Here is a 24,615-nt window from a genome sequence, read left to right as displayed (position 1 = left end):
GAGGGAGTTAGACTAGAATAAGGAGACAGGAGAGTTGTAATTCATTAGGATGAAGGGGCATTTTGAGTTAGACTAGAATAAGGAGACAGGAGAGTTGTATTTCATTGGGATGAAGGGGCATTTTGAGTTAGACTAGAATAAGGAGACAGGAGAGTTGTAATTCATTAGGATGAAGGGGCATTTTGAGTTAGACTAGAATAAGGAGACAGGAGAGTTGTATTTCATTAGGATGAAGGGGCATTTTGAGTTAGACTAGAATAAGGAGACAGGAGAGTTGTAATTCATTAGGATGAAGGGGCATTTTGAGTTAGACTAGAATAAGGAGACAGGAGAGTTGTATTTCATTGGGATGAAGGGGCATTTTGAGTTAGACTAGAATAAGGAATGAATGAGTTGGGTTTAATAGTTGAGACAGAATGATGGTTTGGGATGAGTTAGACAGCAGAGTGAAGGAAAAGCAGCCAACATCTAGTGGAAAGCCTTCCCAGAAGAGTAGAGGCTGTTATAGCAGCAATGTTCCAACATCTAGTGGAAAGCCTTCCCAGAAGACTGGAGGCTGTTATAGCAGCAATGTTCCAACATCTAGTGGAAAGCCTTCCCAGAAGAGTGGAGGCTGTTGTAGCAGCAATGTTCCAACATCTAGTGGAAAGCCTTCCCAGAAGAGTGGAGGCTGTTATAGCAGCAATGTTCCAACATCTAGTGGAAAGCCTTCCCAGAAGACTGGAGGCTGTTATAGCAGCAATGTTCCAACATCTAGTGGAAAGCCTTCCCAGAAGAGTGGAGTCTGTTATAGCAGCAATGTTCCAACATCTAGTGGAAAGCCTTCCCAGAAGACTGGAGGCTGTTATAGCAGCAATGTTCCAACATCTAGTGGAAAGCCTTCCCAGAAGAGTAGAGGCTGTTATAGCAGCAATGTTCCAACATCTAGTGGAAAGCCTTCCCAGAAGAGTGGAGGCTGTTATAACAGCAATGTTCCAACATCTAGTGGAAAGCCTTCCCAGAAGACTGGAGGCTGTTATAGCAGCAATGTTCTAACATCTAGTGGAAAGTCTTCCCAGAAGAGTGGAGGCTGTTATAGCAGCAATGTTCCAACATCTAGTGGAAAGCCTTCCCAGAAGAGTGGAGGCTGTTATAGCAGCAATGTTCCAACATCTAGTGGAAAGCCTTCCCAGAAGAGTGGAGGCTGTTATAGCAGCAATGTTCCAACATCTAGTGGAAAGCCTCCCCAGAAGAGTGGAGGCTGTTATAGCAGCAATGTTCCAACATCTAGTGGAAAGCCTTCCCAGAAGACTGGAGGCTGTTATAGCAGCAATGTTCCAACATCTAGTGGAAAGCCTTCCCAGAAGACTGGAGGCTGTTATAGCAGCAATGTTCCAACATCTAGTGGAAAGCCTTCAGAGAAGAGTGGAGGCTGTTATAGCAGCAAAGGGGGGCCACCAGCTCATATTAATACCCATGATTTTGGAATGAGAAGTTCGACGAGCAGATGCCCATATACTTTTGGTCATGTAGTGTAGCTCAGTATGGGTGTTATTTCGTTGTCCTTTTTGCTCGTTTTTAAAAATCAAGAAAAACAATAATTTTGGACCTGACTGCAAGGAAGATTGAATAGATTCACATCACATCTGTGTTGCATTACTCCACATACCCGTTCAATGCTGTGTTGCAAGCGTAGCTTCATACGAACAACTTCCTGTTGTCTAAACATCTCCTTCAGTTGGTCCGGTAGAGACGGAGGCGGAGTTATCTGTTAACGAGACACAAACAAACATGACAAATAAGTTCAACATCATGAAACTTTAAAAGATTTGTTTGATAAAACTTTAATAAAACCTTCTTAATGCCGATGTCTTGAGTCGAAGGACTTTAGCAATTAAAATAAAACATTTCCCAGAAATCAACTTTTTTTATTTTATTTATTTATTTTTTTAAATGGAGGAAACAACCAGAAAAGACAGAAGAGTAGAGATGCACTCAAGTGTCCGTAGAGCTTTTTTAGCCAAAGAGCAAAACTAATAAGTCCTGGACACTGAACCCTGACTCATATAAGAGGAGATGACTAAATGACAGTTAACAACTCCAGACTCACAGTTGGAATACAGAGTTTGCTGAGCGGGTTCCCGTCTAGCAGGTACGATCCTGTAAACGTCACGTATTCGTCGTAATACTGCGGCGGCTGGGGGATGACGCTCAGCAACACTTTGCGCTTCTCCTCGATCTTCTTACGGATGTGCAGGAACTCGTAGTAAGGGTTGGCCCTCTCCGTCTGGTACGGCTGAATCTCCTCCAGCTTCAGAGAGTCAACGATGGCCGCCAGAGACTCCTGATGAGGAAGGAGAGAAGAGATATATGGTAAGGTAGAGGAGATAACTTTACTGTCCCCCAAGGTAAGATATGTTGTCCCGAATGTCCACTCTTACAACTAGACCGACCTCTCCTTATCCCTGTCCCTCCTCCCTTTCACCTACCCACTCTCCCCCTTCTCTTCAAAGGGCAATACTCCTCTACTTCCTTTCCCTTTCCTTCCTTCCTTTCCCTTCCCTTTCCTTTTCCTCTATCCTTCCCTCCTTCCTTTCCCTTTCCTCTATCCTTCCCTCCTTCCTTTCCCTCTATCCTTCCCTCCTTCCCTTCCCTTTCCTCCATCCTTCCCTCCCTTTCCTCCAACCTTCCCTCCCTTTCCTCCAACCTTCCCTCCCTTTCCTCCAACCTTCCCTCCCTTTCCTCCAACCTTCCCTCCAACCTTCCCTCCTTCCTTTCCCTTTCCTCTATCCTTCCCTCCCTTTCCTCCATCCTTCCCTCCCTTTCCTCCATCCTTCCCTCCTTCCTTTCCCTTTCCTCTTTCCTTTCCCTTTCCTCTATCCTTCCCTCCTTCCCTCCCTTTCCTCCATCCTTCCCTCCCTTCCCTCCTTCCTTTCCCTTTCCTCCATCCTTCCCTCCTTCCTTTCCCTTCCCTCCTTCCTTTCCCTTTCCTCTATCCTTCCCTCCCTTTCCTCCATCCTTCCCTCCCTTTCCTCCATCCTTCCCTCCTTCCTTTCCCTTTCCTCTATCCTTCCCTCCTTCCCTCCCTTTCCTCCATCCTTCCCTCCTTCCTTTCCTCCATCCTTCCCTCCTTCCTTTCCCTTTCCTCTATCCTTCCCTCCTTCCCTCCCTTTCCTCCATCCTTCCCTCCCTTCCCTCCTTCCTTTCCCTTTCCTCCATCCTTCCCTCCTTCCTTTCCCTTTCCTCCATCCTTCCCTCCTTCCTTTCCCTTTCCTCTATCCTTCCCTCCTTCCTTTCCCTTTCCTCTATCCTTCCCTCCTTCCTTTCCCTTTCCTCTATCCTTCCCTCCGTCCTTTCCCTTTCCTCTATGCTTCCCTCCTTCCTTTCCCTTTCCTCCATCCTTCCCTCCTAAAAACATCTCCTCACCCTTTCCGAGACGTACCCTTTTCCCTCTCCCTTTTCCTATCTACCAGAAGAGCCCACCTGCTGCATGCTGCCTCCAGCCTGGTTGGAGGTAGACAACCTGGGCATCTTCCTCTTCCTGGGGTGGGTCTGCTGGAAGTCCTGGTCCTCTTCCATGGTTAGGGAGAGGACCTTGGCCTTAGCCCCAGAGGAGTCAGAGTCTCTGTCCCCAGACTGGGGGGAAGAGCAAGCAGAAAACCCACTGCAGCTGTAACTACCACTACTACCACTCTGGTCTGTCCGGGAGCCCTGCTGGAAGTTACAACTCTGTCCAGAAACACTCTGGGTCTGGTCTGATCCAACAATCGAGGGAGTCTGTCCTTCTGGTCTCTCCTCGGAGGTAGGCTCTTGGCGTGGCTCTGACTTCACCTCGGGGATGGTGACCATACTACTGCCCTCTGATGAAGACCAACAGCTAGCCTTTTCTGTTGACATGGCCTCAGGACCTCTCCACTTCTCAGGAGCGTCAGAAGGTTCTTCTTCTTCCTTGTGTTCAGGGCTCGAGCAGCGTGACACAGTGGATGATGTAAGCTGGCCAGTAGGATGGTTTTCGTCCGGCTGAGGATCGCTAGGACCCACAATGTCACTGGAGAATCTGGATTTATTACAGTCTTTACTGTTCCCGTCAGTGTCCATCTCCTCTTGAGAGTCCTTGGGTTTGCTGGTGGTCATCGTGGAGTCCTCTGAGCTAGCGCTGGGTGGTGGGTGTTTGCTGGTGGAGGCTACTGGGTTGTCCAGCCATCCGGGTCTAGACGCTCCTAACGCACTCTGAAGGCTCTCTACAGCTGCTCTGTTTTCAGCGCTGCTAGCTCCACTCTCAACTGGAGTTTTATCTTTAGAATCAAGAACCAAATCTCCACCAATCTCGGTCTTCGTCTGCTGTGAGGTCACCGTACTGGTGTTTGGAAGGGTTTCCCGTGACTGGCTAGCAGAGAGCGATGAGGTGGTTTCGGTGCTGGAGAACGGCAGTTGACAGGACAGAGAAGATAATGTCACCAGTGGCGTCATGTCCTCAGAGGGAAGGTCTTTCATGCTACATTCAGGCGCCGCACTGGAGGTCTCCACAGGGATACACTGGACGTCCCGTATTAGGAGAGGATCAGAGGTGGAAGAAAACCCTCTCTGTTCTGGCGTAGCTAGCTGTGGGACACTAGCCTGCTGAAGTGTTGAGGAGTCCTTTACGTGAGGATCTCTGGTGTTGGACGCTTGAGGTGGGAGAAAGACACCTGAAGCGGTGTTCCCTTCACTCTCAGTGTTGAGATCTGCATCTGTTATTGCATTAGGAAGATTCGGAAGCATCTGAATTGGATCACTATGACTCTGGCTCTCCTCTGGATCCGCACAGGTTTCTAAAGGCTGAACACTTGTGGACTCTTCACTGGGTTGAGCAGCAGCAGGCACCACGGCGACCTTGGACAGAGTTTCGATAGGTTTGCACTCAGACGCCGTCGCACAGTTAGCGTCTTCGTCCAGAATAGCCCTAAGGCAAGGGGAAGCGTGTCTGCTCTGCAGCGGAGTCTGGTTGCCTTGCCCCGGCTCTTCTGGAAGACTGTTGTCGTCTTTGTCGTGAACGGCAGGATATGGGAGGAAGGAAGACAGGAGGAAAGGCAGCTGAAAGTCCTGGGAGGTTTCCAGGGTCATATCCGAGTCGTACTCAATAGGTCTCGGTGTCAGCAATGTTGCCTGACAGGAGTCTTCAGAGCTGGCCACAGAGATCATAGACACAGACCTGGACATAAGACCCGACCGCTCGCTTTCTGGCCTGGGTGACCTGCTCAAGCTGTTCTCCATACCAGCCATCAGCTTCCCACTGAGGCAGGAGAGTGTCTTCCCGTCCAGAGACATGGTTCTGGAGCTGGAGCTGTCCTTAAGGAGTTTGTCTCGGTCCCGACAGTGAACGTCGGAGGAGCCTTCAGAGTTCTTAGAGCGAAGCAATTCTTTGCTCAAGCACAGTTCTCCAGAAGACGAGGACGTAGTCTTGGCTTTGGCTTTGCTTTTGAGCTTCCCTGTGTCCATCGTCGTAGAGGAAGGCCGTTGTTTCATCCTCTCCCGCTCCTTCTGTTTGATCTTTTCTAGATGCTTCCGGTGCCACTGTTCAATCTCCTGGTCCTTCAGACTCAGCATGCGTTCGAAGCTGGTCTGCCTCAGGTCTTCGTTGACCAGACGTTTCTCTTTGGGCTTCTGCTCTTCCCGGGTGGCAGGCGAGGCTTTAGCTTTGGACCGGTTGTCTCGGTCAGTCTCCGTCTCGTTGGGTTTGGTCTTACTGGCCTTGCCACCCTCCTTGGAACGGTCCTTGGAACGGTCTTTGTCCCGATCTCGGTGCTTGTCCGAGTCTCTGGATTCTCGGTCTCTCCTGTCTCGGTCTTTCTCTGGCGTCTTTGGGAGGTCCTCTGTCTTTAGTAGTTTTGCTGGTAATGTCTTGCAACTTTCAGACACATAGCCCTTCTCCTCCAAGAGGAGCTTCAGGTTAGAAGAGGAGGAGGAAGATGAGGAAGCGCTGTCTTTAGATTTTTCCCTTTTCTTCTTATCGCAGTCTTTGTCTTTCTCCTTTTCCTTAGAGCGATCGGATTTACTGTGGTCCATGGATTTCTCTAAAGGTGGTTTTCCTTTCTTATCAAAGCTCATCCTGTCTTTGTGTTCTCCCGCGTTGTACTCCCTCTCCTGCCTCTCCCTGTCACTCCTCTTATCTGGCTTGTCTTTGCTCTTCTTGTCCTTGCTCTCCTCGTATTTTTTAGTCGAGGACAAGGCTCTGAGCTTCTCGATCTCTTTGTGGTTCTTGTCACCAGGGGATGCCATCCTTTCCTTCTCCCTCTCTTTCCAGCGATCCATGGAATTCTGTGAATTCTCTGATTTCTCAGGGTGCTCAATCTTGACTTTCTTTTCTCTGTCGGGATGCTTTTTATCCGTCTTGTCAACCTCACGTTCCTTTACAGAAGGCCTCCTGTCGTATTTGTCCCGCCGGCATTTCTCAGAGGCATCCAGCTGGTCTGAATCAGCTGTAGACATGGTCCCCGTTGACGGTTTCTCCTCCGGTTCGTCATTCACACTGGTGGAGTTACGCTGCGTCTCCTCAGGAACCGAAACCCGTACAGAGCTTAGGCACTCAGTCCTTTCCTCACGCTCACTGAGCTTCCCATCCTTTCCCCCCCTCTCCTCTTTACAGACAGCAGAGGTCTCTTTCCTCTCCTTCTTCAAGCGTTCCTCTTCTCTTCTCGGCCTTTTCTCCCTGCTGCCGATGCTAGTGGGGTGTTTTTCTTTCGTCTCTTTTCTCTCTTCCTTCACAGGAGAGCTGCCCGACGTTGATGTATTCTGAGGAGATCCGCAGTCCTCCCTTTCCATTTTCCCTGGAGGCAAAGGGTCGTCATCGTTGAAGAAGTTCTCTTTCCAGAACTCCCGGTCGAACTCCAGGTTCCTGTGGCCGTCCTTTCTGCCGCCCTCCTTCTGCCGGTGGCGGTTCCTCTCTGGCTCATACTCCCTCCTGGGCTTGTCCTTCTCCTTGTGTTTTAACTTGTGCTTCTTGACCACCTTGCCGTCCTTATCCGTCTTCCGTAAGGCACCACCTTCAGAGATGTCCACGCTGTTGGCAACGCCGCCATCTTTATTATACGGACTGGAGCCTCCATCTTCCACCCCCGCACCACCACCAGCGTCCATTATGACGTCATTCTGGTGGTGCTTGCTCTTCTCCTTGTGCTTGCAGCCTTTACTACTGGAGCTCTCCGTGCAGAACTCAGACTCTGGGTTGTAGTGGTTGTACTTGACACCATCCGGCGGACAGGGGCCTTCGGCAATCGAGACGCACGTCATCTTGGCGTTCTCCTGTTTGAGCGGGTTGGAGGACGGCTGCTTGTCGGCCAGGCCGTGGTTGAGCTTGGGGGACTTGACGGTGGCAGACAGATGGAATAGGTGGACGGACGAGTCATCCTTGGGACTGAAGGACATCTTGAACGAGTCTTCGTCCCCACAGAGTCCCCGGTTGTTCTTGTCCGCGTGCGTCTCCGACACAGACACGGTGGCTACGGAGAACACCAGAGCTTTGCTGTTTTCCTTCCCATCCTCCTGGTTCTCCTTGTTCTTACTCTTGCTCTTGTTCTTCTTCTTTACTTTGCTGCCTTTGTCTTTCTTTTCGGAAGTCGTGAGGTTCTCTTTCTTAGTCCTGCTGGCGTCTGACGCCTTGTGTCCCTCCGAGCCCTGGGAACAGGTCGGGGAGCTCCTTCTCTCTGACGGCATCTCCATCTCATCACTGGAACTATCCGAGGTGCAATACAGGACACGGGACGACGTCTTCGTCTTCTTAGACTTAGAGGACTGGACTGAGACGCTACCGTCCCTTTTACCGCTCTGCTTCACGGCCAAATGATCCTTCTCTTCCTGCCTCAGCTCTCTCCGGAGGATGTGTCTGTCGTTCAGGGCTTTACTCAGGTCTTCTTCTTCTTCCTCCTCGTCGTCGTCTTTGAACTCATACTCGTCCAGGCCAGACATGGGGGGTGAGGCCTTCACGGTGCTCCGTTTGCCTTCGGAGACTTTCTCCATGTCCGAGTCGTCCATGTTGTCATCATCCACGTCCACACTCGAGGGGTTAACCGAAGGAGGGTCTTCAGACTCTGTAGAGGAAAAGAGAATCATAATGCAAATCTTGAAAAACAGAATAAAAAGCCTTGTTTTCTAATCAAGTTTGATTACAAGTAGGGACGGGCACTTGAATTGATTTCACCGTTCAAATAATATAATATTTTTTTCCCAGATATCCGGATTGTGGAAATACATGCATTTTACAGAATGGGGACTTGCTCACGAAGCTCAGGAGGCAGTGCACTCTGCAGAGTGTTTCAAGCTCTACTCACTTCACCCCTACCTACATGTACAAATTACCTCGACAACCTGTATACAGCCTCTATTGTAATTTTATTGTGTTACTATTTTTTTTTTTTTAACTTGAGTTAATTTAGTAAATATTTTCTTAACTTATTTTCTTAAAACGGCATTGTTGGTTAAGAGCTTGTAAGTAAGCATTTCACGGTAAGGCGACGAATATAATTGGATTTCAGAAAAAGTTAGACAAAATTGTTCCTGCGATAGGTAATCTCATCTGGTAGTGTCGGTCTTGGCTGCATCAAATTGATGTAAATAAGCGGGTTCGACTATAAATGAGTGGGTTCGACTATTTCAGCCACACCCCGTGGCCGACAGGTTTATAAAATCCACGCAATCTCCATAGACAAACATCGGTAGTACAATGGCCTAACTGAAGAGCTCGGTGACTTTCCATGTGGCACCGCCATTTGATCGGCACCTTTTCAGATGTTCAAATTTCTGCCCTGGTCATCTGTAAGTGCTGCTATTGTGTAGTGGAGTCTAGGAGCAACAACGGCTCAGGCGCAAAGTGGTAGGCCACACAAGCTCACAGAAACGGGACCGCTGAAGCGCGTAGCGATTAAAAATAGTATGTCCTCGGTTGCAAACTCTCACTATTGAAATCCAAACTGCCTGTTGAAGCAATTTCAGTACAATAACTGTTCAAGGGAGCTTCATTAAAATGAATCACGCTTCACCATCTGGCAGTCCGACGGAAGAATCTAGGTTTGGCGGATCCCAGGAGAACACTACCTGACCCAAGGTATAGTGTCAACTGTAAAGTTTGGTGAAGGAGGAATAATGGACTGGGGCTGTTTTTCATGGTTCATGGCAAAGACCCTGAGTTCCAGTGAAAGGGAATCTTAACGCTGCAGCATACAATTAAATTCTAGACGATTCTGTGCAACCCAGTCCAACAACCTTGGCATGAATTGGAACGCCGACTGCGAGACAAACCTAAATCTCCCAACATCAGTGTCCGACCTCACTAATGCTCTTGTGGCTGAATTGAAGCAATTCCTGCAGCAATGTTCCTACATCTAGTGGAAAGCCTCCCCAGAAGAGTGGAGGCTGTTATAGCAGCAATGTTCCTACATCTAGTGGAAAACCTTCCCAGAAGAGTGGAGGCTGTTATAGCAGCAATGTTCCTACATCTAGTGGAAAACCTTCCCAGAAGAGTGGAGGCTGTTATAGCAGCAATGTTCCTACATCTAGTGGAAAGCCTTCCCAGAAGACTGGAGGCTGTTATAGCAGCAATATTCCAACATCTAGTGGAAAGCCTTCCCAGAAGAGTGGAGGCTTTGGAACAGTGGGGTTAACTGCCTTGTTCAGGGGGCAGAACGACAGATTTGTACCTTGTCAGCTCGGGGATTCGAACTCTCAACCTCTCGGTTACTAGCCCAACGCTCTAACCACTAGGCTACCTGCCGCCCCTACACTCTAACCACTAGGCTACCTGCCGCCCCTACACTCTAACCACTAGGCTACCTGCCGCCCCTACACTCTAACCACTAGGCTACCTGCCGCCCCTACACTCTAACCACTGGGCTACCTGCCGCCCCTACACTCTAACCACTGGGCTACCTGCCGCCCCTACACTCTAACCACTGGGCTACCTGCCGCCCCTACACTCTAACCACTGGGCTACCTGCCGCCCCTACACTCTAACCACTGGGCTACCTGCCGCCCCTACACTCTAACCACTGGGCTACCTGCCGCCCCTACACTCTAACCACTGGGCTACCTGCCGCCCCTACACTCTAACCACTGGGCTACCTGCCGCCCCTACACTCTAACCACTGGGCTACCTGCCGCCCCTACACTCTAACCACTGGGCTACCTGCCGCCCCTACACTCTAACCACTGGGCTACCTGCCGCCCCTACACTCTAACCACTGGGCTACCTGCCGCCCCTACACTCTAACCACTAGGCTACCTGCCGCCCAAAACACTCTAACCACTAGGCTACCTGCCGCCCCTGCACTCTAACCACTAGGCTACCTGCCGCCCCTGCACTCTAACCACTAGGCTACCTGCCGCCCCTGCACTCTAACCACTAGGCTACCTGCCGCCCCTGCACTCTAACCACTAGGCTACCTGCCGCCCCTACACTCTAACCACTAGGCTACCTGCCGCCCCTACACTCTAACCACTAGGCTACCTGCCGCCCCTACACTCTAACCACTAGGCTACCTGCCGCCCCTACACTCTAACCACTAGGCTACCTGCCGCCCCTACACTCTAACCACTAGGCTACCTGCCGCCCTACACTCTAACCACTAGGCTACCTGCCGCCCCTACACTCTAACCACTAGGCTACCTGCCGCCCCTACACTCTAACCACTAGGCTACCTGCCGCCCCTACACTCTAACCACTAGGCTACCTGCCGCCCCTACACTCTAACCACTAGGCTACCTGCCGCCCTACACTCTAACCACTAGGCTACCTGCCGCCCTACACTCTAACCACTAGGCTACCTGCCGCCCCTACACTCTAACCACTAGGCTACCTGCCGCCCTACACTCTAACCACTAGGCTACCTGCCGCCCCTACACTCTAACCACTAGGCTACCTGCCGCCCTACACTCTAACCACTAGGCTACCTGCCGCCCCTACACTCTAACCACTAGGCTACCTGCCGCCCCTACACTCTAACCACTAGGCTACCTGCCGCCCCTACACTCTAACCACTAGGCTACCTGCCGCCCCTACACTCTAACCACTAGGCTACCTGCCGCCCCTACACTCTAACCACTAGGCTACCTGCCGCCCCTACACTCTAACCACTAGGCTACCTGCCGCCCCTACACTCTAACCACTAGGCTACCTGCCGCCCCTACACTCTAACCACTAGGCTACCTGCCGCCCCTACACTCTAACCACTAGGCTACCTGCCGCCCCTACACTCTAACCACTAGGCTACCTGCCGCCCCTACACTCTAACCACTAGGCTACCTGCCGCCCTACACTCAAACCACTAGGCTACCTGCCGCCCCTACACTCTAACCACTAGGCTACCTGCCGCCCCTACACTCTAACCACTAGGCTACCTGCCGCCCCTACACTCTAACCACTAGGCTACCTGCCGCCTCTACACTCTAACCACTAGGCTACCTGCCGCCTCTACACTCTAACCACTAGGCTACCTGCCGACCCTACACTCTAACCACTAGGCTACCTGCCGCCTCTACACTCTAACCACTAGGCTACCTGCCGCCCCTCCACTCTAACCACTAGGCTACCTGCCGCCTCTACACTCTAACCACTAGGCTACCTGCCGACCCTACACTCTAACCACTAGGCTACCTGCCGACCCTACACTCTAACCACTAGGCTACCTGCCGACCCTACACTCTAACCACTAGGCTACCTGCCGCCCCTACACTCTAACCACTAGGCTACCTGCCGCCCCTACACTCTAACCACTAGGCTACCTGCCGCCCCTACACTCTAACCACTAGGCTACCTGCCGCCCCTCCACTCTAACCACTAGGCTACCTGCCGCCCCTACACTCTAACCACTAGTCTACCTGCCGCCCCTACACTCTAACCACTAGGCTACCTGCCGCCCCTACACTCTAACCACTAGTCTACCTGCCGACCCTACACTCTAACCACTAGGCTACCTGCCGACCCTACACTCTAACCACTAGTCTACCTGCCGCCTCTACACTCTAACCACTAGTCTACCTGCCGCCTCCATACCAACATGTATTAAACAGAAGAACAACCCGTCTCGTGGAAGGTGACAAAGAGCTCTTATAGGACCAGGGCACAAATAACAACAACAAATGAAATAGTATGGGGCTTGCCTGTCCTAGCCATTCGGTAGCTCACCCATATAAGACTCTTCTAGCCCTTTCTTATTAATGGTATCTGTTGCTTTTATACATGTCTCACTACTCGAAAGTCATCTTTATTCTCGCTCCAAAAAAAAAAGGAGCTGAGGAGCTATCCTCTACAGGACACCCTACCCGAGGGGCTGTCCTCTACAGGACACCCTACCCGAGGGGCTGTCCTCTACAGGACACCCTACCCGAGGGCCTGTCCTCTACAGGACACCCTACCCGAGGGCCTGTCCTCTACAGGACACCCTACCCGAGGGCCTGTCCTCTACAGGACACCCTACCCGAGGGCCTGTCCTCTACAGGACACCCTACCCGAGGGCCTGTCCTCTACAGGACACCCTACCCGAGGGCCTGTCCTCTACAGGACACCCTACCCGAGGGGCTGTCCTCTACAGGACACCCTACCCGAGGGGCTATCCTCTACAGGACACCCTACCCGAGGAGCTATCCTCTACAGGACACCCTACCCGAGGAGCTATCCTCTACAGGACACCCTACCCGAGAAGCTATCCTCTACAGGACACCCTACCCGAGGAGCTATCCTCTACAGGACACCCTACCCGAGGGCCTGTCCTCTACAGGACACCCTACCCGAGGGGCTGTCCTCTACAGGACACCCTACCCGAGGGGCTATCCTCTACAGGACACCCTACCCGAGGGGCTGTCCTCTACAGGACACCCTACCCGAGGGGCTATCCTCTACAGGACACCCTACCCGAGGGCCTGTCCTCTACAGGACACCCTACCCGAGGGGCTGTCCTCTACAGGACACCCTACCCGAGGGGCTATCCTCTACAGGACACCCTACCCGAGGAGCTATCCTCTACAGGACACCCTACCCGAGGAGCTATCCTCTACAGGACACCCTACCCGAGAAGCTATCCTCTACAGGACACCCTACCCGAGGAGCTATCCTCTACAGGACACCCTACCCGAGGGGCTGTCCTCTACAGGACACCCTACCCGAGGAGCTATCCTCTACAGGACACCCTACCCGAGGGGCTGTCCTCTACAGGACACCCTACCCGAGGGGCTGTCCTCTACAGGACACCCTACCCGAGGGGCTATCCTCTACAGGACACCCTACCCGAGGGGCTGTCCTCTACAGGACACCCTACCCGAGGGGCTATCCTCTACAGGACACCCTACCTGAGGGGCTATCCTCTACAGGACACCCTACCTGAGGGGCTGTCCTCTACAGGACACCCTACCTGAGGGGCTATCCTCTACAGGACACCCTACCTGAGGGGCTATCCTCTACAGGACACCCTACCTGGGGGGCTATCCTCTACAGGACACCCTACCTGGGGGGCTATCCTCTACAGGACACCCTACCTGAGGGGCTGTCCTCTACAGGACACCCTACCTGAGGGGCTATCCTCTACAGGACACCCTACCTGGGGGGCTATCCTCTACAGGACACCCTACCTGAGGGGCTGTCCTCTACAGAACACCCTACCTGAGGGGCTATCCTCTACAGGACACCCTACCTGAGGGGCTGTCCTCTACAGGACACCCTACCTGGGGGGCTATCCTCTACAGGACACCCTACCTGGGGGGCTATCCTCTACAGGACACCCTACCTGAGGGGCTGTCCTCTACAGGACACCCTACCTGAGGGGCTGTCCTCTACAGAACACCCTACCTGAGGGGCTATCCTCTACAGGACACCCTACCTGGGGGGCTATCCTCTACAGGACACCCTACCTGGGGGGCTATCCTCTACAGGACACCCTACCTGAGGGGCTATCCTCTACAGGACACCCTACCTGAGGGGCTGTCCTCTACAGGACACCCTACCTGAGGGGCTATCCTCTACAGGACACCCTACCTGGGGGGCTATCCTCTACAGGACACCCTACCTGAGGGGCTGTCCTCTACAGAACACCCTACCTGAGGGGCTATCCTCTACAGGACACCCTACCTGGGGGGCTATCCTCTACAGGACACCCTACCTGGGGGGCTATCCTCTACAGGACACCCTACCTGAGGGGCTATCCTCTACAGGACACCCTACCTGAGGGGCTGTCTTCTACAGGACACCCTACCTGAGGGGCTATCCTCTACAGGACACCCTACCTGAGGGGCTATCCTCTACAGGACACCCTACCTGGGGGGCTATCCTCTACAGGACACCCTACCTGAGGGGCTATCCTCTACAGGACACCCTACCTGAGGGGCTGTCCTCTACAGGACACCCTACCTGAGGGGCTGTCCTCTACAGGACACCCTACCTGAGGGGCTATCCTCTACAGGACACCCTACCTGAGGGGCTATCCTCTACAGGACACCCTACCTGAGGGGCTATCCTCTACAGGACACCCTACCTGAGGGGCTATCCTCTACAGGACACCCTACCTGAGGGGCTATCCTCTACAGGACACCCTACCTGAGGAGCTGTCCTCTGGGTCTGAGAGGGGCACCTCTCCCTTTAGGAGGAGCTCCAGCTCGTGGGAATCAGCGATGTCCACGGGCCGCTCCCCTCTCTTGTTGGCCTGGAACGCATTGCCTCCATGTCTCAGCAGCAGCTTCACAATCTAGACGAAGGGGGATAGGACAGGTTGTTATCTCTCTCTCGGGAGATAGGACAGGTGGTTATCTCTCTCTCTGGGGACAGGACAGATGATTATCTATCTCTCTCTCTGGGGATAGGACAGGTGGTTCTCTCTCTCTCTGGGGACAGGACAGATGATTATCTCTCTCTCTCTCTGTGGATAGGACAGGTAATTCTCTCTCTCGTGGGATAGGACAGGTAATTCTCTCTCTCGGGGGATAGGACAGGTAATTCTCTCTCTCGTGGGATAGGACAGGTAATTCTCTCTCTCTCGTGGGATAGGACAGGTAATTCTCTCTCTCTCGTGGGATAGGACAGGTAATTCTCTCTCTCTCGTGGGATAGGACAGGTAATTCTCTCTCTCTCGTGGGATAGGACAGGTAATTCTCTCTCTCTCGTGGGATAGGACAGGTAATTCTCTCTCTCTGGGGATAGGACAGGTAATTCTCTCTCTCGGGGGATAGGACAGGTAATTCTCTCTCTCGGGGGATAGGACAGGTAATTCTCTCTCTCTCGTGGGATAGGACAGGTAATTCTCTCTCTCTCGGGGGATAGGACAGGTAATTCTCTCTCTCTCGTGGGATAGGACAGGTAATTCTCTCTCTCGGGGGATAGGACAGGTAATTCTCTCTCTCGTGGGATAGGACAGGTAATTCTCTCTCGTGGGATAGGACAGGTAATTCTCTCTCTCGTGGGATAGGACAGGTAATTCTCTCTCTCGGGGGATAGGACAGGTATTAATCTCTCTCTCTCTCAAGGTCCAGCTTGTTCGTCTTTGTGAATATTTATGTCAGTGTGATTTAAAAAAAATTAAAACAAAAATGTCAATCGTCTCTGATCTCCAAGAGCTCAAGGATCCCAGATAATTCCTGAATAAAGTCGATAGAAAGGGTTTCCTGAATAAAGTCAATAGAAAGGGTAAAAGGGAAAGGGTCGGGGTGGTCAGTAAGTTTCAATCTAAGCAGTAAGAGAACCAGCGGCGGTACGTTGGGAGGTCAGGCCGGGGAGGTCAGGCCGGGGTGGTCAGGCCGGGGAGGTCAGGCCGGGGTGGTCAGGCCGGGGTGGTCAGGCCGGGGAGGTCAGGCCGGGGTGGTCAGGCCGGGGAGGTCAGGCCGGGGAGGTCAGGCCGGGGTGGTCAGGCCGGGGTGGTCAGGCCGGGGTGGTCAGGCCGGGGTGGTCAGGCCGGGGAGGTCAGGCCGGGGTGGTCAGGCCGGGGTGGTCAGGCCGGGGAGGTCAGGCCGGGGAGGTCAGGCCGGGGAGGTCAGGCCGGGGTGGTCAGGCCGGGGAGGTCAGGCCGGGGTGGTCAGGCCGGGGTGGTCAGGCCGGGGAGGTCAGGCCGGGGAGGTCAGGCCGGGGAAGTCAACCTACGTCTGTATGTCCACTACTGGAGGCATCGTGGAGCGGTGTGTCGTCGTCCAGACCCTGGGTGTTGACTTCTGCGCCGGCCGCGATCAGAACCTTGGCCACGTCGTAGTAACCAAGGTTACACGCCTCGTGAAGAGGGGTCCAGCCTGATGGAAGGAAGAAATTGTCTTTTGAAGGAGAAACTGGAACAGTTCAGAGCCAAACGAGTTGCAGCCTTATGGGTCCACAGGGAGAGGAGTGAGAATGTGGGTTTAAGCATTACAGCAAGCCATTCTGGATAAGAGCACCTGCACACTTACTCGGTAACCCCCATCCCACTGCATCTAGCCTCGTTATTGTTACGTCAATTTCTTGTTATTTTTTGATTTATTTAAATATATTTTCTTAAATTATTTTTCTTGAAATGCACTGTTTTTGGTTAAGGCCTGTAAGTAAGCATTCCACAGTAAGGTTATGTGAAATGTGTGTGTGGGTTTAGCTGTTATAAGCAAGCCACTTTGGATAAAAGTGCCTGGTCAATGATTAAAATGTGTATGTACATCTTTAAAAAGTTACTCTGATCTTTCTAGTTTATAACGATCGGTCAGGTGTTCCTTTACCTGCGAAGTCTTTGACGTTGACATCAGCTCCCAGGCTGATGATCTCCTTGACATGCTTGGCATCCCCTCGTATGGCGGCCATGTGTAGCGGCGTCTCGCCACGCTCGTTCCTCTTGTTCACCTTGTCCCTCGCTCTGGAGGCCGTGCTGCTGGGGAGCTTCTTCTGCACCGGGGGGGCCTGGGAAGGGTGGCTAGGTGTCGAGTCTGAGGAGGGAGGGGAGCCGAGAAATAACTCAGAGAAAGTGTTTATTTTTTAAATCTGATAACCGGGCGGCCCGTTATCAACAAGGCCGTTGTACCGGGAGGCCCGTTATCAACAAGGCCGTTGAACCGGGAGGCCCGTTATCAACAAGGCCATTGTACCGGGAGGCCCGTTATCAACAAGGCCGTTGAACCGGGAGGCCAGTTATCAACAAGGCCGTCGTTTATCATTATGACTCTGAATCCTGATAAATATATTAACCAGCCACATCTCTAAGAGGTTATGAGAGGGAGAGGAGACGGGGGCATGAATGTGTTCTGCCTAACCTGGGCTGTTGTCCCTGGCGGTCATCTGCATCAGGAGGGCCATCTGCTTGCGTTCCGACAGCGGGTAACCAAACAGGAGATTAACCTGGGCCTTCTTACTCCCCCCAGACTCCTTCTTGACTTTCTTCTTATCCGGGCCATCTTTATCTACAGACAAGAGGTAGGGCAAGAAACAGGGTTAGACTTAGAACCCCCCCCCGCCCCCAAAAAAACACACACCAAAAACACCAATTCTGCCAAATGAGCCCGGCGTGAATCCCAAAATGCATCTCATTCCCTATATAGCATAGTCTCTACGGACCCTAGTCAAAAAGAGCACACTATATAGGAGACAGAGTGTAATTTGGGATGCATCCAAGATGATCAACAATAGGGGTAATGCAATACGGTGATGGGAAGACTTTGTACCGTACCTCTGGGAAGACTGGGATTAGACGCCCCCCACCCAAAAGGTTATCGAGCACAGCGTTCTTAAAGGGGGGGCCAGCACAGTGTGTAAGGTTGGTATAACCAACGCATCACTCCTAACACCATCAAGCCACCATACAGACATGCGTGAGGTGAGCTAGCGAGCTCGAGAGAGCAGGCAGAGAGTGTTGAGTGTAACATAACAGGGTGGGAAGACTGGGATTAGACTAACAGGATGGGAAGACTGGGATTAGACTAACAGGATGGGAAGACTGGGATTAGACTAACAGGATGTGAAGACTGGGATTAGACTAACAGGGTGGGAAGACTGGGATTAGACTAACAGGATGGGAAGACTGGGATTAGACTAACAGGATGGGAAGACTGGGATTAGACTAACAGGATGGGAAGACTGGGATTAGACTAACAGGATGGGAAGACTGGGATTAGACTAACAGGATGGGAAGACTGGGATTAGACTAACAGGATGGGAAGACTGGGATTAGACTAACAGGATGGGAAGACTGGGATTAGACTAACAGGATGGGAAGACTGGGATTAGACTAACAGGATGTGAAGACTGGGATTAGACTAACAGGATGGGAAGACTGGGATTAGACTAACAGGATGGGAAGACTGGGATTAGACTAACAGGATGGGAAGACTGGGATTAGACTAACAGGATGGGAAGACTGGGATTAGACTAACAGGATGTGAAGACTGGGATTAGACTAACAGGATGGGAAGACTGGGATTAGACTAACATAACAGGATAGGAAGACTGGGATTAGACTAACAGGGTAGGAAGACTGGGATTAGACTAACAGCATGGGAAGACTGGGATTAGACTAACAGGATGGGAAGACTGGGATTAGACTAACATAACATGATAGGAAGACTGGGATTAGACTAACATAACAGGATGGGAAGACTGGGATTAGACTAACATAACAGGATGGGAAGACTGGGATTAGACTAACAGGGTAGGAAGACTGGGATTAGACTAACAGGGTAGGAAGACTGGGATTAGACTAACATAGCAGGATAGGAAGACTGGGATTAGACTAACATAACAGGATAAAAAGTTGATTAGACTAACAGGGCTGGAAGACTGGGATTAGACTAACATAGGAAGACTGGGATTAGACTAACATAGGAAGACTGGGATTAGACTAACATAGGAAGACTGGGATTAGACTAACATAACAGGGCTGGAAGACTGGGATTAGACTAACATAACAGGATAGGAAGACTGGGATTAGACTAACAGGGTAGGAAGACTGGGATTAGACTAACATAACAGGATAGGAAGACTGGGATTAGACTAACATAGGAAGACTGGGATTAGACTAACATAACAGGATAGGAAGACAGGGATTAGACTAACATAACAGGATGGGCAGACTGGGATTAGACTAACAGGGTAGGAGGACTAGGATTAGACGAATATAACAGGGCTGGAAGACGGGGATTAGACTAACATAACAGGAAGACTGGGATTAGACTAACATAACAGTATAGGAAGACTGGGATTAGACTAACAGGGTAGGAAGACTGGGATTAGACTAACATAACAGGATAGGAAGACAGGGATTAGACTAACATAACAGGATGGGCAGACTGGGATTAGACTAACAGGGTAGGAAGACTGGGATTAGACTAACATAACAGGATAGGAAGACTGGGATTAGACTAACATAGGAAGACTGGGATTAGACTAACATAACAGGATAGGAAGACTGGGATTAGACTAACATAACAGGATAGGAAGACTGGGATTAGACTAACATAACAGGATAGGAAGACTGGGATTAGACTAACATAACAGGATAGGAAGACTGGGATTAGACTAACATAACAGGATGGGAAGACTGGGATTAGACTAACAGGGTAGGAAGACAGGGATTAGACTAACATAGGAAGACGGGGATTAGACTAACAGGATAGGAAGACCGGGATTAGACTAACATGATAGGAAGACTGGGATTAGACTAACAGGGTAGGAAGACTGGGATTAGACTACCATAACAAGGTAGGAAGACTGGGATTAGACTAGCATAACAGGGTAGGAAGACTGGGATTAGACTAACATAACAGGATAGGAAGACTGGGGACTAACCTAACAAGGTAGGAAGACGGGATTAGACTAGCATAACAGGATAGGAAGACTGGGATTAGACTAGCATAACAGGATAGGAAGACTGGGATTAGACTAGCATAACAGGATAGGAAGACCGCATAGTAGCATGCAAGGGAAACTATAAAGCCACTGCAAGTGTGTGTGTTTACAGCATGGCAGAGGGTGTTGGGTACATGACATGGAGTTGCTGCAGTTACTACAAGACACCTACACACCTACACACAATACATGTATGTGTATGTATATATGTGTGTGTGTGCATGTGTGTGTGTGTTAACTTCATAGCAGCATAGCGTAGACTCGAGGACCCAGGCTGCAGTGACAGTTACCTGCTAAACACATCCTGCAGGGAGTCACTAACCTCCCTTCAGACTCTCCCCAGGACTCAGTGGACTGGCCTGGGTCTGACTCATCTACTGGGCAAAGCAGAGACATGGGGCGGTGGGGGGGGTAAGGAGAGGAAGAGGAAGGGAGGGAAGAGGAATGGAGGAAAGAGGAAGGGAGAGAGGGAAGAGAGGGGGAGATGAGGAGGAGGGAGGGAGGGAGAGGAGAGAGCAGGGGGAAAGCAACGCATTAATGCACGCCACACACACACACACACACACACACACACACACACACACCTCTCAAAACATATGAGTCAGTACAGGAGACGGTGAAGATCCAGGGTGGAGTGGGCTGTTGCTTTCCTTCACTACCCAAAAGCACACAAAACTGGCAGGTGTCTTCACTGACATTTTCAATTTCTCCCTGATTGTGTCTGTCATACCAACATGTTTTAAGCAGGCCACCTGTGCCCAAGAACACTAAGGTAACCTGCCTAAATGACTACAGACTCATAGCACTAACGTCCGTAGCCATGAAGTGCTTTGAAAGGCTGGTCATGGCTCACATCAACACCATTTATCCCAGAAACCCATGACCCACTCCAATTTGCATACCGCCCTAACAGATCCAGAGATGATGCAATCTCTATTGCACTCCACACTGCCCTTTCCCACCTGGACAAAAGGAACACCTATGTGAGAGTGCTGTTCATTGACTACAGCTCAGCGTTCAACACCATAGTCCCCTCCAAACTCATCACCAAGCTAGAGACCGTGGGACTGAATCCCTCCCTCTGCAACTGGATCCTGGACTTCCTGATGGGCCGCCCCCAGGTGGTGAGGATAGGTAACAACACATCTGCCACGCTGATCCTCAACATGGGGGCTCCTCAGGGGTGCGTGCTCAGCCTCCTCACCCTGTTCACTCATGACTGCATGGCCAGGCACAACTCCAACACCATCATTAAGTTTGCCGACGACACAACATTATCATCAACAACAACGAGAGCCTATAGGGAGGTGGTCAGAGACCTGGCCGTGTGGTGCCAGGACAACAACCTCTCCCTCAACGTGATCAAGACAAAGGAGATGATTGTGGACAACAGGAAAAAGAAGGACCGAGCACGCCCTCATTCTCACGGACGGGGCTGCAGTGGAGCAGATTGAAAGCTCCAAGTTCCTTGGTGTCCACATCACCAACAAACTAACATGGTCCAAACACACCAAGACAGTCGTGAAGAGGACACGACAACACCTATTCCCCCTCAGGAGACTGAAAATATTTGTCATGGTTCCTCAGATCCTCAAAAGGTTCTACAGCTGCACCATCGAGAGCATCCTGACCAGTTGCCTGGTATGACAACTGCTTGGCCTCCGACCGCAAGGCACAACAGAGGGTAGTGCGAATGGCCCAGTACATCACTGGGGCCAAGCTTCCTGCCATCCAGGACCTCTATACCACACAGTGTCAGAGGAAGGCCATAAAAATTGTCAAAGACTCCAGCCAGCCTTGTCATTGACTGTTCTCTCTGCTACTGCACGGCAAGCGGTACCGGAGCACCAAGTCTTGGTCCAAGAGGCTTCTAAACAGCTTCTACCCCCAAGCCATAAGACTCCTGAACATCTAATCAAATGGCTACCCAGACTATTTGCATTGCCCCATTTAACACCACTGCTACTCTCTTGTTGTTATCATCTATACATAGTGACTTTAATAACTCTACCTACATGTTCATATTACCTCAATTACCTCGACTAACCAGACTATATAGTCTCTCTGTTGTTATCATCTATACATAGTGACTTTAACAACTCTACCTACATGTTGATATTACCTCCATTACCTCGACTAACCGGTGCCCCCGCTCATTGACTCTGTACCGGTACCCCCTGTATATAGCCTCCACATTGACTCTGTACCGGTACCCCCTGTATATAGCCTCCACATTGACTCTGTACCGGTACCCCCTGTATATAGCCTCCACATTGACTCTGTACCCCCTGTATATAGCCTACATTGACCCCTATATATAGCCTCCACATTGACTCTGTATCCCCGGTACCCCATGTATATAGCCTCCACACTGACTCTGTACCGGTACCCCCTGTATATAGCCTCCACATTGACTCTGTACCATTGACTCTGTACCCCCTGTATATAGCCTCCACATTGACTCTGTACCGGTACCCCCTGTATATAGCCTCCACATTGACTCTGTACCGTAATACCCTGTATATAGCCTCCACATTGACTCTGTACCCGTAATTACCCTGTATATAGCCTCCACATTGACTCTGTATATAGCCTCCACATTGACTCTGTATACCCCCTGTATATAGCCTCCACATTGACTCTGTACCGGTACCCCCTGTATATAGCCTCCACATTGACTCTGTAGCCTCCACGACTCTGTACCCCCTGTATATAGCCTCCACATTGACTCTGTACCGGTACCCCCTGTATATAGCCTCCACATCGACTCTGTACCGGTACCCACTGTATAGAGCCTCGCTATTCTAATTTTAATGCCTCTTAAATAACTTGTTTATTTGATTAATTTTTAGTTATTTTTTTTTTTTTACTGCATTTTTTGTTAAGGGCTTTAAAGTAAGATTCATTGTTCATTATTAGGTGTAGATTGATGAGGGGGAAAAAAGTATGTAATACATTTTAGAATCAGGCTGTAACGTAACAAAATGTGGATAAAGTCAAGGGGTCTGAATACTTTTAATGCACTACATCACGTCAGCATGAACCAGAAGCCAGGATTTGACTTAACTTACGATTTAACCAAAGACTCATCCTTTAACACAATTAGGAATTGTCACAGTGCAACTCAAACTTCTACTCAATAGTTTTTTTTTTTATGTATTGTAGACTCAATACATTTCATCTGAGCTAAAATTGGGAGGAGAGTACGACCAGGGACAGGACCAGGGACAGAGCCAGGGACAGGGCTTACTCCATGGGATTATGGGAAAACATTCAGTATAAAATGTATTCAGAGCTAAAAACGTGGAGGAGACGGAGTAACGGTTCACCGAGTGTGTGTGGGTGAAGGAGTATGGTTCACTGATTGTGTAGGCCTAAGTTTGTCCTGTTTAGGCCACCTTACCCAGGGCCCTCCTTCCGTCATAGTAATTACAGATTCAACCCCGTTTCAGATCCAGGATCTGACTGAAAATGACTGGTTATAGACTTCAAAGAATAGCAGCACTGTGTGTGTTGTTGGGAAAGTTGCAATAAGGGGTTTCAATATACAAAACATTGGTTGGTTGGATACAGGGGACTGTGTGTGTGTGTGTGTGTGTGTGTGTGTGTGTGTGTGTGTGTGTGTGTGTGTGTGTGTGGTTACAGGGAAGCTCAACACAGAAAGTATAAGGCCATTACACCAGATAAAGGCTTAATTATACCGGCAATGAGCAGTGCTACTATTATAATATAATAATATAATAATACTATTGCCTCAGTACACCCCTCTGGCTGTTCCAGATTTGAGTTAGAAGTGAAAACAAGAAGCTGAATATCTTGGTGTTGTAGAAGAACAAGGCAACCCCAGACGTCAGATTCTGACTGCAGCATTTAACGTTCATATTTTAGTCATTTAGCCGACGCTCCAGTCAACCAACGACCTTACACACTTTCAGATCGTGTTGTTTACTTAACGTTACTGTGAACATGTTTACATACACCTTTAAACCAAATACATTTAAACTTAAACTTTTAAACTTAAACTTTTCACAATTCCTGACATTTAATCCTAGTAAAAAGGTCAGTTATAATCACCACTTTATTTTAAGAATGTGAAATGTCGGAATAAATTGTAGAGAGAATGATTTATTTGATTTCTTTCATCACATTCCCAGTGGGTCAGAAGTGTACAAACACTCAATTAGTATTTGCTAGCATTGCCTTTAAATTGTTTAGCTTGGGTCAAATGTTTTGGGTAGACTTCCACAAGCGTCCCACAATAAGTTGGGTGAATTTTGGCCCATTCCTCCTGAAAGAGCTGGTGTAACTGAGTCAGGTTTGTAGGCCTCCTGAAAGAGCTGGTGTAACTGAGTCAGGTTTGTAGGCCTCTTATACTACTAGATATACACTCCAATACTAGATATACACTCCAATACTAGATATACACTCCAATACTAGATATACACTCCAATACTAGATATACACTCCAATACTAGATATACACTCCAATACTAGATATACACTCCAATACTAGATATACACTCCAATACTAGATACACTCGATATATGCCAGATATATACTCTTATACTAGATATATAATCTTATACTAGATATACGCTAGATTTATACTCTTATATATATATATACTCTTATTCTAGATATACACTCATAGATATATACTAGATATATACATTCTTATACTAGATATACATTCTTATACTAGATATACTCTTACACTAGATATACACACTCTTACACTAGATATACACACTCTTACACTAGATATACACACTCTTACACTAGATATACACACTCTTACACTAGATATACACACTCTTACACTAGATATACACACTCT

At 50.0% G+C, this 24,615-nt stretch overlaps 1 protein-coding gene across 4 annotated transcripts in view; it reads right to left on the bottom strand.

Moving 5' to 3' along the window:
• ankrd12 (ankyrin repeat domain 12) overlaps nucleotides 1–24,615 on the bottom strand; it is a 73,511-nt gene that overhangs the window by 8,587 nt on the left and 40,309 nt on the right. For 2 of the 4 annotated variants that reach the window (XM_052475932.1, XM_052475931.1), the window contains exons 4-11: nucleotides 20,068–20,151; nucleotides 17,191–17,337; nucleotides 16,663–16,866; nucleotides 16,067–16,209; nucleotides 14,534–14,681; nucleotides 3,463–8,045; nucleotides 2,090–2,323; nucleotides 1,649–1,747 (exon numbers count right to left, since the gene is read on the bottom strand). In XM_052475932.1, coding sequence (XP_052331892.1) covers nucleotides 1,649–1,747; nucleotides 2,090–2,323; nucleotides 3,463–8,045; nucleotides 14,534–14,681; nucleotides 16,067–16,209; nucleotides 16,663–16,866; nucleotides 17,191–17,337; nucleotides 20,068–20,151 — 5,642 coding nt within the window. The remainder of the gene's footprint in view (nucleotides 1–1,648; nucleotides 1,748–2,089; nucleotides 2,324–3,462; nucleotides 8,046–14,533; nucleotides 14,682–16,066; nucleotides 16,210–16,662; nucleotides 16,867–17,190; nucleotides 17,338–20,067; nucleotides 20,152–24,615) is intronic. The other 2 variants (XM_052475933.1, XM_052475934.1) reach the window with 1 other exon arrangement.

The sequence above is a fragment of the Oncorhynchus keta genome, chromosome 23 (assembly GCF_023373465.1).
Source record: "Oncorhynchus keta strain PuntledgeMale-10-30-2019 chromosome 23, Oket_V2, whole genome shotgun sequence".
In the NCBI taxonomy this organism is placed as follows: Eukaryota; Metazoa; Chordata; class Actinopteri; order Salmoniformes; family Salmonidae; genus Oncorhynchus; species Oncorhynchus keta.
The sequence above is the reverse complement of the archived record's forward strand: the minus strand, read 5'-3'. Positions and strand labels throughout refer to the sequence as shown.